General features: G+C 40.4%; 5 protein-coding genes and 1 long non-coding RNA gene across 10 annotated transcripts in view; 4 read left to right on the forward strand and 2 right to left on the reverse strand.

The window, feature by feature from the left end:
- Positions 1-463: 463 nt before the first annotated feature.
- Glys (glycogen [starch] synthase) lies at positions 464-6,608 on the forward strand. Of its 4 annotated transcripts, none has more exons than XM_020958119.2 (5): positions 464-642; positions 3,234-4,207; positions 4,639-5,506; positions 5,577-5,712; positions 6,148-6,608. In XM_020958119.2, exons 2-5 carry the CDS (start codon positions 3,234-3,236, stop codon positions 6,237-6,239), a joined length of 2,070 nt encoding a protein of 689 aa, XP_020813778.1. In that variant the 5' UTR covers positions 464-642; the 3' UTR covers positions 6,240-6,608. The 4 variants fall into 4 exon arrangements, with proteins under 4 accessions (XP_020813778.1, XP_086688064.1, XP_086688065.1 ...); XM_086831938.1 differs by lacking the exon at positions 464-642 and adding an exon at positions 743-1,360; XM_086831939.1 differs by lacking the exon at positions 464-642 and adding an exon at positions 1,337-1,478.
- A 219-nt stretch (positions 6,609-6,827) lies between these two features.
- LOC110188318 (uncharacterized) lies at positions 6,828-8,882 on the reverse strand. 2 transcript variants are annotated; one of them, XM_020958026.2, is made up of 2 exons: positions 8,745-8,882; positions 6,828-8,211 (listed from the first exon to the last, which is right to left on the reverse strand). In XM_020958026.2, the coding sequence occupies exons 1-2, from the start codon at positions 8,757-8,759 to the stop codon at positions 6,994-6,996; spliced, it is 1,233 nt and encodes a 410-aa protein (XP_020813685.2). In that variant the 5' UTR covers positions 8,760-8,882; the 3' UTR covers positions 6,828-6,993. The 2 variants fall into 2 exon arrangements, with proteins under 2 accessions (XP_020813685.2, XP_086688068.1); XM_086831942.1 differs by having other exon boundaries at positions 6,828-8,229; positions 8,745-8,849.
- A 177-nt stretch (positions 8,883-9,059) lies between these two features.
- On the forward strand, positions 9,060-9,516 carry LOC147643912 (uncharacterized). Its single transcript, XR_015271445.1, has 2 exons — positions 9,060-9,157; positions 9,403-9,516. It is a non-coding gene; the product is annotated as an uncharacterized LOC147643912 (long non-coding RNA).
- Positions 9,517-9,644: 128 nt separating this feature from the next.
- LOC147643913 (uncharacterized) lies at positions 9,645-11,837 on the reverse strand. Its single transcript, XM_086831940.1, has 3 exons — positions 11,558-11,837; positions 9,970-11,496; positions 9,645-9,907 (listed from the first exon to the last, which is right to left on the reverse strand). Exons 1-3 carry the CDS (start codon positions 11,835-11,837, stop codon positions 9,732-9,734), a joined length of 1,983 nt encoding a protein of 660 aa, XP_086688066.1. The 3' UTR covers positions 9,645-9,731.
- Positions 11,818-14,436, forward strand: LOC110188317 (uncharacterized). The gene is made up of 7 exons (XM_086831941.1): positions 11,818-12,018; positions 12,096-12,165; positions 12,672-12,728; positions 12,805-12,852; positions 12,920-12,979; positions 13,128-14,111; positions 14,175-14,436. Exons 1-7 carry the CDS (start codon positions 11,911-11,913, stop codon positions 14,366-14,368), a joined length of 1,521 nt encoding a protein of 506 aa, XP_086688067.1. The 5' UTR covers positions 11,818-11,910; the 3' UTR covers positions 14,369-14,436.
- Positions 14,437-14,921: 485 nt separating this feature from the next.
- LOC110188406 (uncharacterized) overlaps positions 14,922-21,196 on the forward strand; it is a 35,635-nt gene continuing 29,360 nt past the window's right edge. The window contains exon 1 of the mRNA XM_020958131.2: positions 14,922-15,264. The gene's annotated coding sequence lies outside the window, so the exon portion shown is untranslated. The remainder of the gene's footprint in view (positions 15,265-21,196) is intronic.

Raw genomic sequence — 21,196 nt, forward strand, 5'->3', positions numbered from 1 at the left:
AGATAGATATAAATTAACATTTATACATATTTTTAACTAGAAGAAATTCGAATTATAGCAACATTTTAAACACTCAGTAAACTAATTTTTGTATCTCTTTAATCATTTCGTAATTTTGAAGACATTTTTTATCTCAGTTGCAATAAATAAAAATTCACTTAAACTAAAAGCTTTAATTTTAGTAATTTGGTGTTTTAGAGGTTCATTTAGAAATAAAACTGTGCCAAATTATTTAGAGCTATAACTGGATTAATTGGGCTACGATTACCTGTTGATTTCGTTATTTTCTTTGTTCACAAAAAACATTTTGCTGAGAATTCTTTGCTTTTGGTTTTGCTTCATTTTAGAATGGTCAATACATTTTTGAATCCTGCACAGAATGGCGGCAATTGTATTTACCTTTCTTTTATCTTCTTTCAATTGGTATTTTACGCCGCTGCACGGTCACACCGTTTACCTTTGCGCTCTCCTCTTTGCTCTCTGCTTTCCTCTCCCGCTCTGCGCAAACTCCCACTCTGCAACTACAACATCACCGTCTCCCAGTGTGCCCATGAATTTTCTTTTTGTTTTCAATTTCTTTTTTCTTTTTAGTTGTTCGTTTTGTTTCGTGTTGCCAACAACAGCGGCTGCTGTAGCTTTAAGGTGAATTTAAAGAAATATAAGTACTACCTGCGCGCGTGCTAAATTACTCAAAAGTTACTCCCACACACACTGGCAAATACAAACAAATTGCGTTATCAGCGAGTGTTTGTTGCACTTTGAAAGTGGCGCCAAGCGGACGCCATACAGAATGCACATACATATATAAACATAGAATTTCGCACTACCTGCCTGGAAAAGTGATAAACGTGAAACATAAACAAAAAGCGGTGATAAGAGACGTTATCAATGCGCCGGCCGCTTGCAAAAAACGCTACAAACCCCAACAAAAAAGCAAATTCTTTGCGCTCTCCCCTCTCTCCCGCTCTCGCTCGCTCTCCGCAACTGCAGCAACAAAATTATCAAGTTTAAAACTTGTTGAGCGGGTTGAAAAATAAAAATTAAAAAACAATAATCAAAAGGGGCGCAAGAATAAACTATACCAACAATGGTGAACAATTTTTAATGCTCTGCTCGCAGCGGCGTCGCGGCGACAGCACTGCCACTGACCTTTATTTGACTTTTAGCTGCCGCCGCTCTGGCAATGAAAAAATATCTCTGCCACACACACAGACAAACACAGGCGCACTTGGGGCCTCTCAGCTGCCGCTTCTTGTTGTTGGAGTTGTGTTGCAGCAGCGCGTGTCTGTGTGCGAGCGAGAGGGGCGACAGCGCCTTAATTTTCACCTCCCATTGCTCAATTGAATAAGAATTATCAAGTGTAAGAAGACATTGCCGCATCAATTGTGAGAGACTCTCGAACCCAGTGTCCAAATATCACTTTTACTTTTTCTTGCATTTCTGCGTTAATTGTTTTCAAACAAAGTTCCGAGTGAAAGGTGTGAGGTGTAAGAAAGAATGAGAGAGAGAAAGAAGTGCACTTGAAAAGATCTCTTTTCTCCGTAATTGCTGAATGCGCCCTCTAGCGGCTGCAACTGGATTAAAGGCCGAACACAGTGTTAAAATAAACATAATTTATTAATAACATTAAAGATTAGATAGCTAATTGTCAGTGGGAGTGCCAAGTACCTCGAAATTAAATCAAATTTGTTATGGATTTTCCATTCATTTTGATTAAGGAAAACCGATAGTTATTAATGCTAAACTTTCATTAATTGCCAAGTTAAATCCTTCTAAAGATGTTAGCTATATAAAGTTAACAAAACTTCAGTTAATTAACTCAATTTCCTGTGGAGAGTATAGATCGAAAAACAGTTGATAAAAATAGTAGCAACTGTGTAAGAGTCCTGGACAAGTCAACAATAATTTATGATACCAACACAGATAAGATAATGGGTGGGTGTGTGCCCTTTGTCATAGGATTAAATAATACATTAAATGGCGATTTTGGTAAGAGCTATTGTTTATTTGAGTGTTTTGATATTACATGTGCTCAGGCCATAAATGGTTAATCGTCAAGGTCATTAGGAACAAAACCAATTAAATGTCTATAGGTCTCCTAAAAACACCAATTTCACATAATGAAAGCTGTGTAAATTTTTATTTCCGGTTATTATTATGTATTCATTTTATTCGTAATGAAACTTTCCCTTCTTTAACCAAAAACCACTTTATTTTTTTTAAATTTAAAGTAATATTATTTAAATTGGTCCCGTGCTTTATTTCTTCAGCTAATCTATGACGTTATTAATGAACAAATTTTGGCACAAATTTTCCTGTATACATTGTACATATGCGAATAAAAGTGGCAAACTCATCGTTGGCCATTTCCTACATCTAAAAATAGAATCTGAAAATGGTTTATGGACAGGCCCAACGTACGATCATCTATGTACATATATATTCTACATGGCTTATGGCTTTTGGCTAATGGCGCATGTCACGTACATAAATGCATGTGCCGGCAAGCGAGTGTCAGGGACAGGACAGGAACAGGAACAGGGGCGGTTGTCGCATAGGTACCGCAACTACTGTCTTATCAGGCCGTAAACTGCATCGATGCAATGGCATTCGCCTGATAGCGGATCGATCGCACCTCGTTGCGTGATGATGCAACGAATGAACCGGCGTGTGATGACAATGACCAGCCCAATGACTACGACATCAAGAGCGGTCGCTGCACTGGGAGAAATAGAGCTCATTTCAGTTCCTAAATCACTCTTAGTAACAGTTGAGCCTTTGAAACGTTGGAAAGTTCGAATTAGATCTTAAAACTTATAGACCTCCAATCATGTTTCAAGCAAAAGTAGTTTCAGGAAGGTGTATTTATATTATAATACCTTTATGAAATCATTTTACCAAGTGCTAAATAATGCAATCTTCGCGCTCAGTTCTAGTGTATTGATAAGGAATCGTAGCTTGTAATGTGGGTCAAGCCGGTGGCTAAATTTAGTTGACACTATCAGTCCGCAACGAGAGCCTCAACGGAGAGGTTCAGCCTGTAGATCAGCGGCGCCTAGATTGCAACAAAATTCCCAGCATATCAAGATGATGCGCCGACAACAGTCCTATCGCTTTGAGGACAACGAGAACACCTCTTACGCCCTAAAAGTCCGATCATCTAATTAAACTCAAATACAAACTAAGCTTTATGACTTACAAATTGTTATTTCCTCTATGCTCTTTTTTTGCAGATGAATCGTCGCTTTTCGAGAGTGGAGTCCGGGGCGGACCTGAAGGATTACTTTGACAGAGGTGACATCGCCTCCCGTGAGAATCGCTGGAACTTCGAGGTGGCATGGGAGGTGGCCAACAAGGTGGGCGGCATTTACACGGTGATCCGGTCCAAGGCCTATGTATCCACCGAGGAGATGGGCGAGCAGCTGTGCATGATGGGTCCCTACAAGGAGAACTGTGCCCGCACTGAGATGGAGGAGATGGAGTTCCCGAGGGGAAATCCCCTTTTGGATGCCGTGAACTCACTGCGATCGCGTGGCTACAAAATCCACACTGGTCGCTGGCTGGTGGATGGAAATCCGCAGCTAATCCTGTTCGATATTGGGTCCGCTGCCTGGAAGCTGGATCAGTTCAAATCGGAGATGTGGGAGAAGTGCCATATTGGAATACCTCATTTGGATATCGAGACCAACGATGCCATTATCCTGGGCTTCATGATTGCCGAGTTCCTGGAGGAGTTCCGTAATTTCGCCGTTACCTATTCGCAGAACAATGAGCTCAGTGCCCCCAGGATTGTGGCCCATTTCCACGAGTGGCAAGCTGGTGTGGCCCTAATTGTTCTACGTACTCGCCTAGTGGAGATCGCCACTGTGTTCACCACCCATGCCACATTGTTGGGACGTTATTTGTGTGCTGGCAATACTGATTTCTACAACAATCTGGATAAATTTGCGGTGGACGAGGAGGCGGGCAAGCGCCAGATCTACCATCGCTATTGCCTGGAAAGAGGTGCCACCCACTTGGCCCATGTGTTCACCACCGTCTCGGAGATTACGGGCTACGAGGCGGAGCATCTGCTCAAGCGCAAGCCGGACATTATCACGCCCAATGGTTTGAATGTCAAGAAGTTCTCGGCTATTCATGAGTTCCAGAACTTGCATGCCGTTGCCAAGGAGAAGATCAATGAATTTGTTCGAGGACATTTCTACGGGTGAGTTCAAGGATATTAAATAACATTATCCTTTTTATTTCTATGAGATCTTAACCTTTTGTAAGCAAAAGAAGTAGAGGGAACATTACGTAAATCCTATGCGGAAATTTAATGTAAAATCTTCACCCTTGAATTAAGGTTAATCGATCGATTGAAAACATGACAATCTGTAATCTAGAAGCAAGATTACATATATGATTTTGCATTTAAACTGAATGCAATCATAAAATGAAATTTAATAGCATGGAAACTATATATAATATAAGTTACCAGCTCAGCTCACACCTTCAACTGAATAACAAAGTAAAATGTTCTGTCTACAAATGTGGTATCAGGATTAAAGATAACCAATTAGATATACATAGATTGTGTTCCAATTGATAGTGTGCTATATACTAAATTTATCTCCTTTTCTTACCCTTTCCCGACAGCCACATGGACTTTGACTTGGACAAGACCCTGTACTTCTTCATCGCCGGCCGTTACGAGTTTGGTAACAAGGGAGCTGACATCTTTATCGAGTCACTGGCTCGCTTAAATGCTATGCTAAAACATGAAAAACCCGATACCACGGTGGTGGCTTTCCTCATCTTCCCAACCAAGACGAACAACTTCAATGTGGACTCGTTGCGCGGACATGCTGTGATCAAGCAACTTCGCGACACGATCAACAACGTGCAGCAGGCGGTGGGCAAGCGGATGTTCGACACTTGCCTCAAGGGTAATATTCCCAATCCCGATGATCTGCTGCAGAAGGATGATCTGGTGAAGATCAAGCGCTGTATGTTTGCCATGCAACGTGACTCGATGCCACCGGTTACCACACACAATGTGGCCGATGATTGGAACGATCCGGTCTTGGCCTCCATCCGACGCTGTCATCTGTTCAACTCGGTGCACGACCGGGTGAAAATGGTCTTCCATCCGGAGTTCCTTACCTCTACGAACCCCCTGTTTGGCATTGATTACGAGGAGTTCGTGCGTGGCTGCCACTTGGGTGTTTTCCCCTCATACTACGAACCCTGGGGATATACACCCGCCGAGTGTACGGTGATGGGTATACCCAGTGTGACCACCAATCTGTCCGGATTCGGTTGCTTCATGCAGGAGCACATCAGTGATCCCAAGTCCTACGGCATCTACATTGTGGATCGCCGCTATATTGGATTGGAGAACAGTGTCCAGCAGCTGTCCAGCTTCATGATGGAGTTCTCGCGCCTCAATCGCCGCCAGCGCATCATCCAGCGTAACCGCACGGAGCGACTCAGCGACTTGCTCGATTGGCGCACCCTGGGCATTGTTAGTATATCACAAATACTTTACTTTTAGCAGTGTAAATTAACTTTTTATAATATTTATATACTTACAGTACTACAGGCAGGCCAGGGTTAAGGCCTTGCAGGCTGTGTATCCGGATTATGTGGATGAGTTGTCACTCTATGGATCGCGCAACAATTTGATCTTCTCGCGGCCGCATAGCGAACCGCCAAGCCCCACCTCATCGCGTAAGTGAAATGAGAGTAGAGCGATTTCTCAGTAAATCTATGCATTTTGAGCATTTTTCCTTAATTAGTTGATTGTAAATTATAAATAAATGCATTTATAAACATTCCCAAGAAGCATACAGTTGAACAGAGTCTTTCTAAAATTATGGTTTTTATTCTGGAAATAAAAACGTTTGTGTTTGAGATCTAAAAGTAAACAAATATGTATATGATTGTTGATTACATACGTAACTACTAATGATTTGTTTAAATACTGTATGCAAATACTGATAAGCAACTGAAAACCCTTTATTGTATACTTTTAGACAAGTTTTGTATTCAAAATATTACTTTACTGGCTTTATATTGATTTTAAAGTTAAAATGTATACTGATCAATCGCCTGACTCTAACAATTATGTAATTCAGATACTAAAAAACCTATTTTTATTACCAGGTCACACCACACCGGCACCATCGGTGCATGGCTCAGACGATGAGGACTCCGTCGACGAGGAAACTGAACTCAAGGAACTGGGCATCAAGTAGACCTTTCAAATTTTAGCGAACAAAACAGAAACCAACTAAAAGAAACACACGCGCAATATTACCATAAGTTCTAGTAGTCGTCGTTCCAAACCACAGTTCATCGAGAGAGGAGGAGGAGGGTGGCGATCGGGTGGGAGCCTCCTCCACCTAGTAAGAAAGAAGCCTACGAAACTATCTACCTGTAACCGAAAATGCCAGAACAAATTGTTTCCACACATCAAATCAAATTATTATGTACTATTATACACTAAAAAGGAAGGATTTTATTAAACGTTGTTTAGTCTATAAGGAGAGCGACGAGGTCTCCCACGCCCTGTAACCCTGCTCCACCTCACCCTGCCTATCAAATAAATCGTTATTTAAAGTACACTCTCACTGGTCAAGTAAACTATAACCATTTGTACATACAAAATGCAATGTCAGAGGTAGAAGTCTTTAGTTTCAAGTCCAGATATTCTCCAGCTAAAAACGAGACTATTAAAATTACAAATTTAGTCTAGCCTGAAAGGCAGGGATATTACAATTTAAATCACAAGTTTACAAGTCACCTAAGAATTTACTTCCTTAATTATTCATAAGATACAAAGCTGAGGAGTTCAAGCGGCGTAAACCGCTTGAAGATAGTTCTTTATTGGGAATAGTTCTATAAACAAATGGCGAGTTCAATGTTGGTTTAGTAAAATGTATCTAAATTTAATTTCACAGAAAATCTTAAGAGTTCGGAGATATGTATGTACATATATCAGGATTCAAATTAGTTATCCTTGCGGTTTCGTTTGCTGTAAATCGATCGCACAAAGTGACGGCGACTTTGCCGTCTCCTGCGGCGCTGAGCTTCGACATTATAGTCCGGATCCTCCTGGGGCTTCTCAGGTGCCATTTCCAGTGAACCATATTTATCATTTAGACATTTTTCTATATCATCATCATCGCAGACTACAAAACCATCATCTCCAGATCCCGTGACATCGTTGTCATTTCCATTCTGGTTACCATTGTGGTTGCCATTGTTATATCCGGGGTAGTGGCCGGGATATCCAGGGGGAGTTGGCACAAAGGGATTGTATATGTACGGAATACTGTACATGGGCATCATCGGTGCTCCGAATCCCTGGAAGCAGCCGGCACACTGAGGTGGGAGTCCATTTTGCAGGATGTATCCGTAGGGCATATTGAGACACTGCTGGCAAGTGCTACGCTTCACTCTGGGAGTGTCAGCAGCCTCCTGATCTTGACCTTGTCCTTGGTCCTGGCCACATGTGAAGTAGGGCCAATTGTTGCCGAGGTACTGGCATGGTTGGTTTTGCCTTCTCGGGTGGACTCTCCTCCGCCTGGGCACATACTCGATGGTCTCGTGGCAGTTGTCAGGGTTCTCAGCATCGCATTGGACTACCAACTTGGCCAGCATCACCCTCGCTTGGCACCTTTCTCCGCAGACCCGCTGGCGGCTTTTCTCGCGACATCCCTCCGAACCCTTCTTCTCACACTCCCGATCCTGGCGGACCACATAGCAGCAGGAACCCTGATCACTGTAGCCCAATCCGAAGCGTCCGCCAACCTGGGAGACATTCTGCTGCACCTGGACATTGACCTGGTTACGGTTTTGGATTTGATGCTCAATGATGTTGTTGATCTCGTTCGTCAGCCTAATAATGTTGGTGGTGTTCATGGGGGTCTGTGGTGGTGCCACCACATCCGTATCATTTACGCCCTGCACCATTAGTGGCTTCTCGTACAGTTCCGGGCATACGGGACACTCCTCAATGCAGGAAACATCATCGTCACACACACTCAGACACTGATCCCTGTTCGCCTGGCATTCCTCGTAGTCCCTGATAGTGGGTTGATCATAGTTCTGAAGCGGCGTATGCACCACAATTGTTTTGTTATTCAGCGTGTCGGATGGAAGGGCAGTGGTGGTGGTGCCAAAGGTCAGCAACAAGAAGAGGCCAACCACCGCAGGCAAGTGGAGCTGGAAAATGTGCAAGTACTGTGATATGAATATATCTACATAAATATAATAGTGATATATTTGTTTAAATAACTATAACAAACAAGTATTAAGTGTCAATTTTGATTGAGGTTATACTTCCTGTTCCACTTAAATATGATAAAATATGATACTTCCTATCGGTGAGCTTTAAAAGTTTGCCAAATGTATGTTATACTATATATTTCTTCCCAAATGAAATAATCTATTTAAGCTACTTTTTCCCTAGGAAGTGTGTTAAAACTATTACATCTTTGGGTAACAGTAAGCCGAGAAATATGTGATCTTATCTTCATTATTAATAGGCCCATTAAATTGGCTACCATCTGCCAATCACAAAAATTTCATAACGAACACTTGATAACGAAATGGCGAGAAAAAAAAAAGAAAATAGAATTGGAATTTTTGGGGCAATGCTTTTGCCATTATCGCACTTCTACCAATTTTATTTTAGCTTTAAAACGGCGCCAAATTCCGGGACACTGATGATCCCGCCGCCAGTTTTCATTACTCACCTTGGAATGCGGCATTATCGAGTGTTTGGCGGCTTTGTGGTTCTTGGTTTCGCCTCGGTTTTATGTACGTCCGATGGTGCGAAAAGTGGAGTCTCAACTGCAGTGCTTGTGTGGTATCGCCACCCACAAACCCTCCACCACACACCGCCGCCTACCCTTGAAGATAACACCCGATAACATTATCAATGAATTGATTATTGACAAAAGCTTTCACTCAATAGGTGGATCGAGTCACTCGAAGTCTCACAGTTCCAGCATGCTGCAAAAACTTTGCTGGCAAATGATTATCGATAAGGATTTTCGCACTAGAGTCTGTTTTTAGATTTGATGTCAGTTTTGTCAACAAATATAGGGGAATCCGTTGAAATAGAATATTTAAATGTAAAAGAACATCCGCTCTCCTAAGGTTTAAGGTAAAGTTTGTATATATAGGCAATATTTAAAAGTGACGCACCTTCTTATATCAGCACATTGCCCTGTGACGTCAAATATGTTCTATTGAATTTCAATAAGTAAACAGTGTGCTGTCTCAGCCCCAAAAGGGTTGATTGGCTAGAAATTTAAGGTATATAAACAATTACAAAACATTACAAAAAAAACACTGAAGAAATTTACTATTTAAGAAAGCCTATGCCGTATCCTTTTCTTTTTACAACAGAAATAACAACAACTACTGCCATTCACCAACAACACAAGGAATTAGATACCAATTCAACAATTATTACAACTAAAACTTCTATGCTAATTAGATTATTAAATTATTTACCAAAAATTTATGAATTTCTGTTCAACAACAAAAATATCAACATCTACAGCTATTCACCAACAGCAGAACCAAATTGTTACCAACATTACAACAGTCAAACCCAATCTATTAGTTCTTTGAGAATGCCACTAATTACCATAGGTAATTTATTAACTGAACTTGTTGAAACGCTGTGACTCAGTAAAAGTCCAAGTTATATTTGTATATGAAAAGCCTTCCTTTTACCCTGTCGGGAACCATCCTTCCGAGGGTCGGCATCCGATTTGGCCAGGATATTGGGCGCAGTATTGAGACTGATCATAAAAGGCACAATTGTGGCTGCTGCATTTGTATGAGTAGCAGTACGAGGAGCAGGTCAAGGAGTCACCGGCCGCACAGCCGCTGCAATCGTAGAAATCTGTGAAAGGAAATCGGAAAAATCAGACCATTACTCAGGAGTTTTCCATCTCATTGGCTTACTGTTTGCCGGCTGGCAGACTCCGCCGGTTGACTGGCAACTCTGACCCGCCCAGTTGGGCGGTATGACCATCATCTGGTTGTTGGCCTGCGTCATCCAAGTGGAGACGACCATCGGTACGAGCACCACTCGGTTGGCACTGCAGAAGGTACCGCACTGCTGCTGGCTCCGGCTGAAGCATCTGTAAGTCTCATTGGATTGGGCGGTGCAGGTTCGGGGTGCCACCACTTGACAGCAGGGTCCCGTTGGTGGTTGTGGCACCACCACTTCCACTTCCTCCTCATCCTCCTCGGAGGTTTGTCCCGGTATGACAATCGAGGCATTTACTTTGACATTGTTCACATTGTTTGTGATCAAATGGGGCAAATTGCCAGACTCTTGGTGAACGGTGCTCTCCAGGTGGATATTCCCCAACTCCGTGGGCCGAGGGATGGAGCACCTGTGGCCAGTCCAAACGAATCCTGGCGGGCAACGGGCCTGTGTGCAGTGTCCATTGGCATAGACTCCATATCCGCCGCAGTAGAGAAGGCGACAGCGGTTCTTTACCAGGATAGTTCCTTCCGGGCAACGGATCTCGACAATATCGTCCGGAGGAGGAGTTGATGTTGTTGGCCAGGGTGGATACGTTGGTAGTGGCGGATAGGTTGGCATAGGCGGAAATGGTGGATAGGTTGGCAAAGGCGGAAGTGGCGGATAGGTCGGCAAAGGCGGAAGTGGCGGATAGGTTGGCGGAGGTGGTAGAGGAGCGGGAGTGGTGTTGTTTGAATCAGGATTGCAAGAAGGATTCTTTGTATCAGGATTGCAAGGAGTTGGATTGTTTGAATCCGGATTGTTGGGGGAAGGATTGTTGGGAGCGGGATTGTTAGGACAAGGACTGTTGGGAGAGGTATTACTGGGGGAGGTATTGTTGGGAGATGGATTGCTAGGATAAGGATAGTTGGGACAAGGATAGTTGGGGTAAGGATTGCTCGGAGAGGGATTGTTGGGACAAGGACTGTTCTGATAAGGACTGTTGGGACAAGGACTGTTCGGATAAGGACTGTTGGGAGAAGGATTGCTGGGAGAGGGATTGGTTGGACAAGGATTGTTGGGATATGGATAGTTGGGATATGGATAATTGGGGTAAGGACTGTTAGGGTAAGGAGGATTACCGCAATTATTATTATTGCATGGAGAAGTACAGGGTGAGGTTTGGATACAGTTATTGAAACAGGGACTGGCACCCGAATTTTGGCAAGGTGTTGGGGAATTCGTGACGCAAGTCGTTGTACAATGTGTTGAACAAACAGTGGGGTTAACTGGAGAATTAGGACAAGGAGGATTACTTGGAGCCACAACAGTCGGAGTTAAGGGGGCATTTGGACAAGGAGGATTACTTGGTGCCACAACAGTGGGAGATAAGGGAGCATTGGGACAAGGTGGAGTAGTCGGTGGACTAGGAGTAACCACAGTCGGACTTAGCGGAGCATTGGGACACAGGGACACCACGGGGGCCGGAGAGGAGCAAACGCCATTGATGTAGACCTCGCCTGTAAAACATCCATGATTTGGATTAACAGGATCGAATAGAGTACAACTCAATTAACTCACCATCTGGGCAGAGACTTTGATTGGAATCGGAATCGATAGCCTCCACTGGAAATCCGGTGATACAGATTAGCAGCGGCAGGAGAAGCGGCCACCAGGGAAGCACTTTGCGATCACACATGCCGATTAGAACTGAGACCGGCACACACTGATCGCGGATGAGGAACAGTCCAGTCAAATACCCCAAACCAGAAGCTGTCGCCAGTGCGACCTTCAGCGTTATCGGGATCCGGAGGAGAAGGTTATCGCGGTGCCGGCAATTATGCTTTCCATTCAGAGCCATCTTAGTGAGCTCATCGCCGGATCGACACTTTGATTAGTCTCTCTTCGAGTGTCATCGCGAACAGATCCCGTAGATGTTGTTCCGGAAATCAAGCAGTATGCCTACGAAATTGCAGAGATCAGCTCTCCTCGGATGTCTGATAAGCCTTTTAATTTGTGAAATTTCCTTGGCAGATATCGTGGTAAATAATAAATAATACAATTGTCAGCAAATACTTGTTAATATCTGAACCCTAATCCGAAATCCCAATTTCCTTAGGAGCCATTATGTCCATCGGGTTATCAGTTTATCAATGGCCGGTGCGAAAGCGTGTCTAGTTGTCCCACGGGTAAGGTCTCTTTCTCTCTTTTGAAATCTTATAAAAAGTATTTACGAAATGTTCAGTTCTAAAAATAATTATGCGTACTCTGTAGAGTCCAAGATTATCAGTAAGGTTTTGTGTACATTTGTGTTTAATGTTAATTGTTTCACAAACCCAAACATCCATACATGAATGTTTAAATGGCTTTGTAAACTAAAAATAAATTACATTACTTACAACAAAAAAATAATATATTATAAATATGTTTTAGGTGTCTCTTGTTTACAATTTCAATGAGCTTATTTTAATGATTTTATCTTTTAATTTGTTGGGCAATAAGTATGACGCCTTTAAGTCTATAAATAATCGATAAAGTTTGATAAGTGGAAAGGCTTGAATTCCTTATCAGCGATTTTAATTCATTGCATAAAAAAAGTGTAGTTTAATGTCAACACTGAACTTAACTTACTTATTGTAAGCAATTAATTGGACTTTTCGAAACATTTATAAAATAATCTGGTATTGATTTCTAGGATACTTTTTGAACACAGATGGAAATTGTTATCCACAGACTAATCAATGTCCCCCTGGTAAGCTTAAAAAGTCCTGAACCTCACTTCACTCGGTATATATATTTTATTTAAATATATTCTTAACATTTTACAGGCTATAACTTAAGCCAGGATGGCAATTGTTATGCAAAGTGTAAAACTGGTAAATATAATAAATAAATTAAATAAGAGCCGAATTATAATTAATCTATGATTTGTTTTCTGTTTAGGCCAGTACCTACACAAAAATGGAAACTGCTATCCCCAAGGAACTACAAAGTGTCCTGATGGTAAGCATAAAAATATACCAATTATAAACTTTTTACCAATAATTATTTGAGTAAAGTTAGACTTTTAACATGGTTAAAAAAAAGCTTTCAGCTTTTATGATTTAAATACTGTATGAATATGTATTTATTAGACTTTTAAATATTTTAGAATATTTCCTAAATGTTGATGGTTTGTGCCATCCGACGAATCCAGTGCCTTGTCCTTTTGCGTCGACAACAACTACTACTACAACAACAACAGAACCAACTACTACTACAACAGAACCCACAACAACTACTACTACAACAGAACCCACAACAACTACTACTACAACAGAACCCACAACAACTACCACTACAACAACAGAACCAACAACTACAACTTCGACAACAGAACCTACAACTACCACTACAACAACAGAACCAACAACTACCACTACAACAACAGAACCAACAACTACCACAACAAAAACTACCACTGAAGAAATTCCACTTCCGCCTCCTGTGGAATATGTTCGCTGTCCACCGGATTCGATTTTCTACGAGGAGCAGTGCCGCAAAATCGTTTGCTCAGAAGGCGAATATTACGCCGGACGCTGCATATCACCGGCCTGTCCACCAGGAACCGTATGGCACGGTCGACGGTGCCAGGAGCCTGGTTATATTACCACCATCCTGGAGATCGGCAATGTGATCCACAACGAGCATAAGTACAATGTAACCAGTGAGAATATAAATCGGGTTGAGTATGTTACACCCGATCCCTACAATCCGGACTCGGATAAAAGCTACGAGGCAACGCCACCATCAATACCCGAAGACACAATGGTGAAGACGAGCACGAAACGACCTTGGGTATATCCCAGTTTAGTGCCCACCACGACGGAGCGAGGAGATGAGGCCTTTCCAGGCAACCTGCCGCCTTCGGGCTGCTGTGTGGTAAAGAGTCCCCGCATCTGCATCAACTACGCCCCCAACTGGGTGTGCTCCAGCAAGGATCACAAGTTATGCGATCCGAGGGTCTGCACTTCAAATGTGATTTACCTCAAGCCGCCGCAGGTCGTTCAGACAGAGTACCTCAATCGAAAAATGGTTGTAATGCCGCCCAATCCTCCGCTGGTGGCCTGCAGCACACCTGACTGCAAGGAAAGTGGTGAGTTTTAAATAATTTAGCAAACTTAATTTGAGGTAACATAAAATACATATATCCCTGCAGATGTTCTAGATTGCTCCGGATGCAAGGACCATCTCCGGGACAAATGTTCGCCCGGCTGCTACAGCTATTTCTGTCCCAATGGATTTTGTGGCTTTATGAATACCCAAGACTTTTGTGAAATCTATCCGGGTGAGTTCGGCTGCAATCCGAACGATGGATGCATTTGGGACTGGTGCAATAAGAAGTGCTACTGACATTGCTAATTGTTAAGTCGATGTCTTTAATAAAGTATCCAGATTCCTGTACTTAATTAGTCAACAAATATGTTATTTTTTCCTAATTTTGTGTTAATTCGGCTTATATTTCCCCAATTATCTTTATTGATTTTTAATAATTTGGGTTTCCCCTTTAATAGCAATGGTTTGTGCCTGCACCTTTCTAAAATCCAACACAGAAAAGCACCCAATCCAATAACCTGGCACACTATACAATTTTAGTATTTTACCTAGTGGGGAAAATAGGTAAAATCAATTTTTCTCTACACGGGTAAAATGTAAAATTTAAATGTAGGCACAGGGATTTTAATTCAATAATTATTAAATATTTAAATGGACTTAAAGAATGTAAAAGATAAAGTAAGAATTTATACAAATAAAACCGTTGATTATAAAATAAAATTAATAGGAATAATATATTAAATTCCACTTTTTCAGTCTATAAGCTTTCAAAAGCTTTTTCAATTAGTTTGAATAAAGCTTAACTGCCAGCACTGTCGGTTAAAGGCTATAAATACCAGCGACCAACGTCATTTTCCAAAAAATTTTCGAGCGCGACGGTCCAGGACGGCATGTTTTTAAAATAAAAACCAAAAAATAAAACGAATTACGACGACGGCGCGGCATCATCTACCGTTCGGTGTGTGTGTGTTTAGCGGATTTGAGTTTGTTTGAAAAAAGAATAAGGCGGTCGGCGGCGCCGGTGTCTCTGTGATTGTGTGTCTCACTGTGTGTTTTTGTGTCTTTGCAAATACAAAAGCAAGAAAAGTGTCGGCTACGGGGTGAGCAGCGCAGCAGCAGCGACGCAGCGGAGCGGCGACAGCGGGAGCGACGTCCAGTGCATTTTGGTGAAAAACTAATTGTTGTTGTGAGAGGTACGGTAAATATGAATTGGTATGCGTGTGAACTGCCTATGCGTGTGTGTTTTGTTGGTTTTTCTGTTGTGGTTTTTTAACGTGCAAAAATAAATAAACAATTGGCTGGGGAAGTAAACAAAAAGTGTATAGTAATAATGTATACATATGAGCAAAAACTGAAATTAAAAAGACATTCATGTGTACATATAAGGTTAACCGAAAGTTCAAAGTTTTAACTTTAACTTGCATATTTTCGTTAATATATTAAAAAATATAAAATTTCAGAAAAGGCCGGGTAGCAAATACATGGCAAAGGCAATGAAGAGACAGAAATTATCTTTAATAAACATAAATTGCGCTGTTGTGTAAGCATTTGTTTATGCCGTGCAAAAAAAATCATAAATTGTAGAATTCCCACAGAGGTGTTCTCTTCTCTTCTCCCCCTGACTTTTTCTTTCTCCCTCTTTCTCATTCCCCCTGTAGTTTGTGTTAATTGAAAAGAAGGAAAAAATCAACAAACTTCCTGTTATTTTTTTTTTGCATCTCCCTCTCTTTCTCGCACCGCTCATAACTGTTGCCGCAGACAACAAGAGTATTATTGTGGCAGTTCCTCCCACTCTCTCTCTCTCTCTTCCGCCCGCCTCCCGCCGCCCTTTTAGCCCTCTCGGGCAAAGGGAGTTTGTGTGCCTGCGTCTGTGTTGGTAAGAAAGTTTTGTATTTGCTTTTGTGATTTCTGCTTGCTGTTTTTTGATATTTGCCAGAAGTGCGGGCGTTGAAATTTTTACTGCAACATTTCTCTGCTCCAGCGGGAGCTTTTATAATGTGTGTGTGTGCTATTATTAAAACCCCAGCGCTCTACCACGCACACAGCCAAGAGTGCATGTGAATGGGGCAAAAACTATGCGAGTGTGTGTATGTGTGCGAGGCGTTGGCGTTTCGACCAGAAGCCGAAGTAGAGAAAGAAGCGGGCGAAAGGAGTGAGAGAATGAAAGAGAGTGGGGCATAGACAGAGAGAAACAAGCTGTGGGAGAGCTGCAAAGGATAGTTAATAAATAAATCACATAAACCATAATGCATAAACATTAGCGAAGCTAAGAGGAAGTTGAAATGGTAAAAATAAAGCATTAAACCTGAGTTAAGTAGGTTTAAAGCTTTTATTTACCATGTTAACGGTTTTCTTAAATAAAACCATTAATATTACGTATCCGTACAGTTGTCTTTCTATACCTGCACTTGTTCTTGCAGGCGAAAATGATTCCAACTCGGCAAGTGTTCTATTGGAAATGGGAGTTATTTTTTATTTAAAAAAATGATCCAATCCTCTAAGGAATTTCCCTTTACAGATGTAAAGTTAATAAATCAAATAAATCGGTTAGAACATAAAACATAAACATTATGGAAATCAAAACACAGCTCCCAATGGAATTTCTCATCAATGGGATTTTCGAGTGTTTACCTTTTCGCTCTCACCCATCAGTCCGTCTCGGTTGCTCCCATTTGTGAGACATAAACGGCGCCGCACATTTGCCATGTGTGTAACACCCCCGCCGCCCCATTACCCTGCCACTCCGGCCCTTCGGGGTTTGCAATAAAGCGTTTTACGATCTCCGCTGCCTGACGCACTTGTTGTTTTTATGACAGTTAAGCTATTTTGCGTATGACACGTTTGACAGATGCCAAGCGCTCAATGCGGCTGTCAACGCTGCTGTTAAACGCAGGCCATCTCTGTCTTTCTCTTTCTCCTCCTTTCTTCCCTTACGCTCACGCCCACACGTAATGGGGGGTGGTACGATAGGAGTGGACCACAGACTCCACATTTCGGAATAATTGTTTAAAAGAACTTTGCTTAGTTTGACCAAGCTTTGTCCTTTGGGTATATTCATTTCTTAAAAGTTTTTAAGATTAAAATCAGATCTAAATGGATTAATATTTATATATGATTTAAGTGTATTAATTAGACTAGACGTCGATGTAGTAAGAAATATATAGAAAGGTATTGCATATTTCTTTCAGTTCCCTTTGAGCTACTAATAAATGGAAACATTATGTTATTCAGGAATCTAGAAGATATGTATGTCACTATTCCCGAACACACATTTTATAAAGCTAATAAGTCTTAATCAGAAATTGAAGAATATTCAAAATATTGCCAGAATACTAAAGACTATACAACCAAAAACTTCCCATTTTAAATAATGCACAAAAAGTCTCCTAAAACTTAATACTATATAAATTGTTATGCTTAAATGTATTAACAAGAACGTGCCTAAAGTCAAAGTATGGTAGTAAACTTAAGAAGCTCCATATTTTCCATTAACTTTAGGTGTCAATTGAAGTTATTAGCTCAGGTTAACAAACGCCGGCTCTTAATGCTGACTTTTATGAGGTAAACAACGATTATGACGGTCGTTTCTTTTGTTCAATAATAGAATACAATTTACAACAAAGATACTACATTTTGTTGGTTTTATTGTTAGAGGAACATTGGCTTATGTAAATTTAGAGCCACCCTAACACACACACCCCTTTTGGGTACCAAAAAAAAAAAAGTTTGTGCATGTTTGTTGGCTGGCATTTGAATTTCAGCAAGCGTTAGAAATAAGGGGTAAAGTTGGGGGCAGGAAAGAGGAGAAGCAGGACAGTGGGCTGTCTTTTCGCAGCTACTTTTACGCATGTTTTCGCGCAGAGGCCGAAAAAAAAACAGAAAAAATAAGTCGGCTTGACATAAATTTTCCCGGCCAAATGTGGCAAACTACGATGGCAACAATAAACTGGGCCACGCCTACAGAAAACCCATAAGCTGCAAACATCAAATATCAACAGCAGCAACAGCTATAACAACAAGAACAACAACACAACTGCCGCTTGGCTTGTCGCATGTAATTGCTTGCCACAAAGTAAATGACAATAGCGTAAGGCAAAAGACACCGTCATCGCGAGCACAGTGGGCCATCGTTTCTGCCGCTTCTAATTTGTAATTTTTATGATATTACTGCATGGGGGATTCTATATAATTTCCAAATCAAAAAGTATTTAATTTTTTTGGGGCCCTAGTAAATATATTGTATTTAGAATTATTTTTTGATTTAATGGGAAATACTGTTTAAACTTGCCACTGAAACTATTGGGGCTTGAAGTTTCTATTATTAATACTATTTTAAATACCTAATATTATTTTCAATATTTACATATGACCTTATAGGTTTACAACAAATATAATTTTATAGAATCTATACAATTAAAATATATACTTCTATCTACTTATATTTAAAATTCGTCCCATCATTACTTTTATACTGGATTATACTTTTATCATTTAAATAATAAATATTTAATTTTATTTATTATTTTCTTTTATGACCAATAGAAAATATTTCCATTTTTTGATTAATTTTCCATTTCGTCCCATGGTACTGGCAAACAAGTTGAGGTTGGTGTAACTAAAAACCGCAAAAGCTTGTCACTCCCCTCTTTGTCGCTTCCCCCTTTTTGCGCCCTTCCGCCCCTTCGCTGTCACGCCCCCTCCAGCAGCTCCACCGATCGCCTCCTCTCCCTCGCACACTTCTATGCTGTCGAAGTTGTTGCTTCCGCTCTCGCGGTTTTGCCGCTCTCACTGTTCGCTTCTTTGTGTGTGTGTGCGTCTGTAAAAGTATCTCTTAGCTGATGTATCTTTAGGTGTTGTTGTTACTGTGCGCTGTACGTGGGCGGCAACAGTATTAGAAAAATAAACCTCAAGCCTCAAGTTTCAATTCAAGCTTTAAAATATTTGCTCGATGACGTCGGCAGTGGCTTTTTTATTTTATTTCTGGTTACCCTTTAAGAGAGTATCTGCAACTTATAGATTTATTTATATTCTAGCTTATAATAACAATGTTTGAGCTAACCAAATTGGTTAATAAAATTGTACTAACTTGTTTTTGTGACTTGCAAATATCAGATTTATTCTTAACAGGTATTTTTCTTTTAATTTCTGGCATTATTGAAATGTAATTTAAACTATTATTAAGTTTTTTTATACCTTCCATTATTTGATGGAATAATATGATAGTGCGGCTTAAAAAAACACTCAAAGATACTTGTTCTTTTAGGTATATCTTTACTGCAAGTGTATTTCAATCTTCTGCTTTATTTCAATTCAATTTTTATGGCCGTCATTCAAATATTTGTTTGGATCTCTTGCCTGTTGCAGGCTTAGAATTTAATTTCGTTTGCCCCTCTGACAAAATAAACAAATATTAAGGCAACACACACACACACACATGTACACTATCATGGCAAATTGATTAGGCAAACAAACACAAACATTTAAACATTTTCTTCCATTTACGTATCGAATATCACTTTTTGGCGAGCATTCATTTGTTTATTCTCGTTCCATTATTACTTGTGTTTATTTGCCTTTTTTCTTTTTTTGGTTTTCGGTCAAAGCTTTTGGCCATTTAATATTCATTTATTCAGCCATGTTTATTTATTTATTTGCGTGTCTCTCGTTCGAATTGTATGTGATTGTGTGTGGCTAAAAGACCAAAAATCGAAGAAAAAAAAACACAATCAGAAAACGTGAAATCGCATGCTAGGAGCCATGGCCATGATTTTGAATTTAAGCATGCAAAAGGCAGTGGCAAAGAAATCGACAAATAAAATTCAAATAAAATATAATCGTAAAAAGCACTTGGCATCCATTCGATACCCTTGTGGCAGGGTCATCGATTACTTTGATTTGTTATATTTCTGCACTCCGATTTCCTTATCTTTGCATTTGATTCTATATAATTGAGTTTCTTGTTAAAGTTTGGCAGTGTTTACACATAATAATGATGTCATAAGAAAGTCGTAACTTTACTTAGTTTAATTACAGATTAGAAGCACACTTTATAGGAACCATTAAAAAAGGAAAGTTAACACAAAATAATTAATCAGCCAATTGGTTCGTAAAGATAAGGCTGGGGATAAATAAAACAAACTGTAAAGCCTTTGTTAAATTATTATTTTTTGATGGTAATTAAATTATAGATAAATTTCCCATAGTTTATAAACCGAAAACTAGATACAGATCGCACTTGGAACTATTCTTTTTAAGAGAATATAATTTAAGAACTTAATTACCAAACAATTGTGTTTTTGAAATCGTAGAACAAACTGAAAATTTGATTTAAAAGCAAGCTTTTTCAGTTACTTTATGGTTTCATAAATTTACATGAAACAAACCATTTTTCTAGCTTTATCGGTTTATTCTCTTGGTTTTATTTGCAAGAAACAATGCTTTATCTTAGATTCTTGAACTAGACTTGCTGTAACCAAGCCACAACATAGAGTTCATTTATCAAAACATAAATCTTACGACTCTCTGTTGGAACAACTATGGCGCTGTGGCGTAAATCATTTATTTGGAATGCCAAGAATGAATTAATTGACCCCTTGCAAGACAAGTTGAATGAAAATATATATGTTTATGTATATACTCGCTGGCACTAAGCTTAATCCGGCCCGAAAAAAAGCAATTTAAATATTTTTAAATTACGGTTTTCATTTTATGGAAATTTTATTTGGAAAGAACAACGAATGCCGATGGGAAAAATAACAAAGATAGAAAAGCTGCCACTGCCTCCTCCCACTTCCCTTTATTTCCCAGCAAGTGCGAGGCCAAGAGTTTTTCGTAGCTCATAAATTCTTTTGTTCGACTCGGTTTTTTCTTTGATTTCTTTGGCCGGGCACGTAGCACGGCGCAGCGAGCTATGGAAAGAAAACCGGGTAAGGAAAAAGTGAAAATTCAGTGGGAAAAATTGTCGCCGTCTTGTGGCCCACTGCGATTACGGCAGCAAGAAAGGCAGCCTCAAAACTAATTAGTTGCGCTGCATTCAAACTGAGTTTTACTTTTTGCCCCAGACTGACTGCAGCAGCAAACTGGGATTGAGTAAGACTTTCGTCTGATCCCCTTTTTCCGCAGCTT

Source organism: Drosophila serrata, unplaced genomic scaffold (genome assembly GCF_035046125.1).
Source record: "Drosophila serrata isolate PLE 108 unplaced genomic scaffold, ASM3504612v1 contig_241, whole genome shotgun sequence".
Lineage (NCBI taxonomy): Eukaryota > Metazoa > Arthropoda > Insecta > Diptera > Drosophilidae > Drosophila > Drosophila serrata.

Bases quoted from the DNA above. Each gene is read 5' to 3' on its own strand.
- Glys (XM_020958118.2), top strand. From the start codon at position 3,088: ATGATGCGCCGACAACAGTCCTATCGCTTTGAGGACAACGAGAACACC. The intron at 4,208-4,638 runs GTGAGTTCAAGG...CTTTCCCGACAG, and splicing joins GTTCGAGGACATTTCTACGG to CCACATGGACTTTGACTTGG. The intron at 5,713-6,147 runs GTAAGTGAAATG...TTTTATTACCAG, and splicing joins GCCAAGCCCCACCTCATCGC to GTCACACCACACCGGCACCA.
- LOC147643913 (XM_086831940.1), bottom strand. From the start codon at position 11,837: ATGGCTCTGAATGGAAAGCATAATTGCCGGCACCGCGATAACCTTCTC. The intron at 11,497-11,557 runs GTGAGTTAATTG...GATGTTTTACAG, and splicing joins TCAAAGTCTCTGCCCAGATG to GCGAGGTCTACATCAATGGC. The intron at 9,908-9,969 runs GTAAGCCAATGA...TTCCTTTCACAG, and splicing joins AGTCTGCCAGCCGGCAAACA to ATTTCTACGATTGCAGCGGC.
- LOC110188317 (XM_086831941.1), top strand. From the start codon at position 11,911: ATGTTGTTCCGGAAATCAAGCAGTATGCCTACGAAATTGCAGAGATCA. The intron at 12,019-12,095 runs GTAAATAATAAA...CAATTTCCTTAG, and splicing joins TTTCCTTGGCAGATATCGTG to GAGCCATTATGTCCATCGGG. The intron at 12,166-12,671 runs GTAAGGTCTCTT...ATTGATTTCTAG, and splicing joins CGTGTCTAGTTGTCCCACGG to GATACTTTTTGAACACAGAT.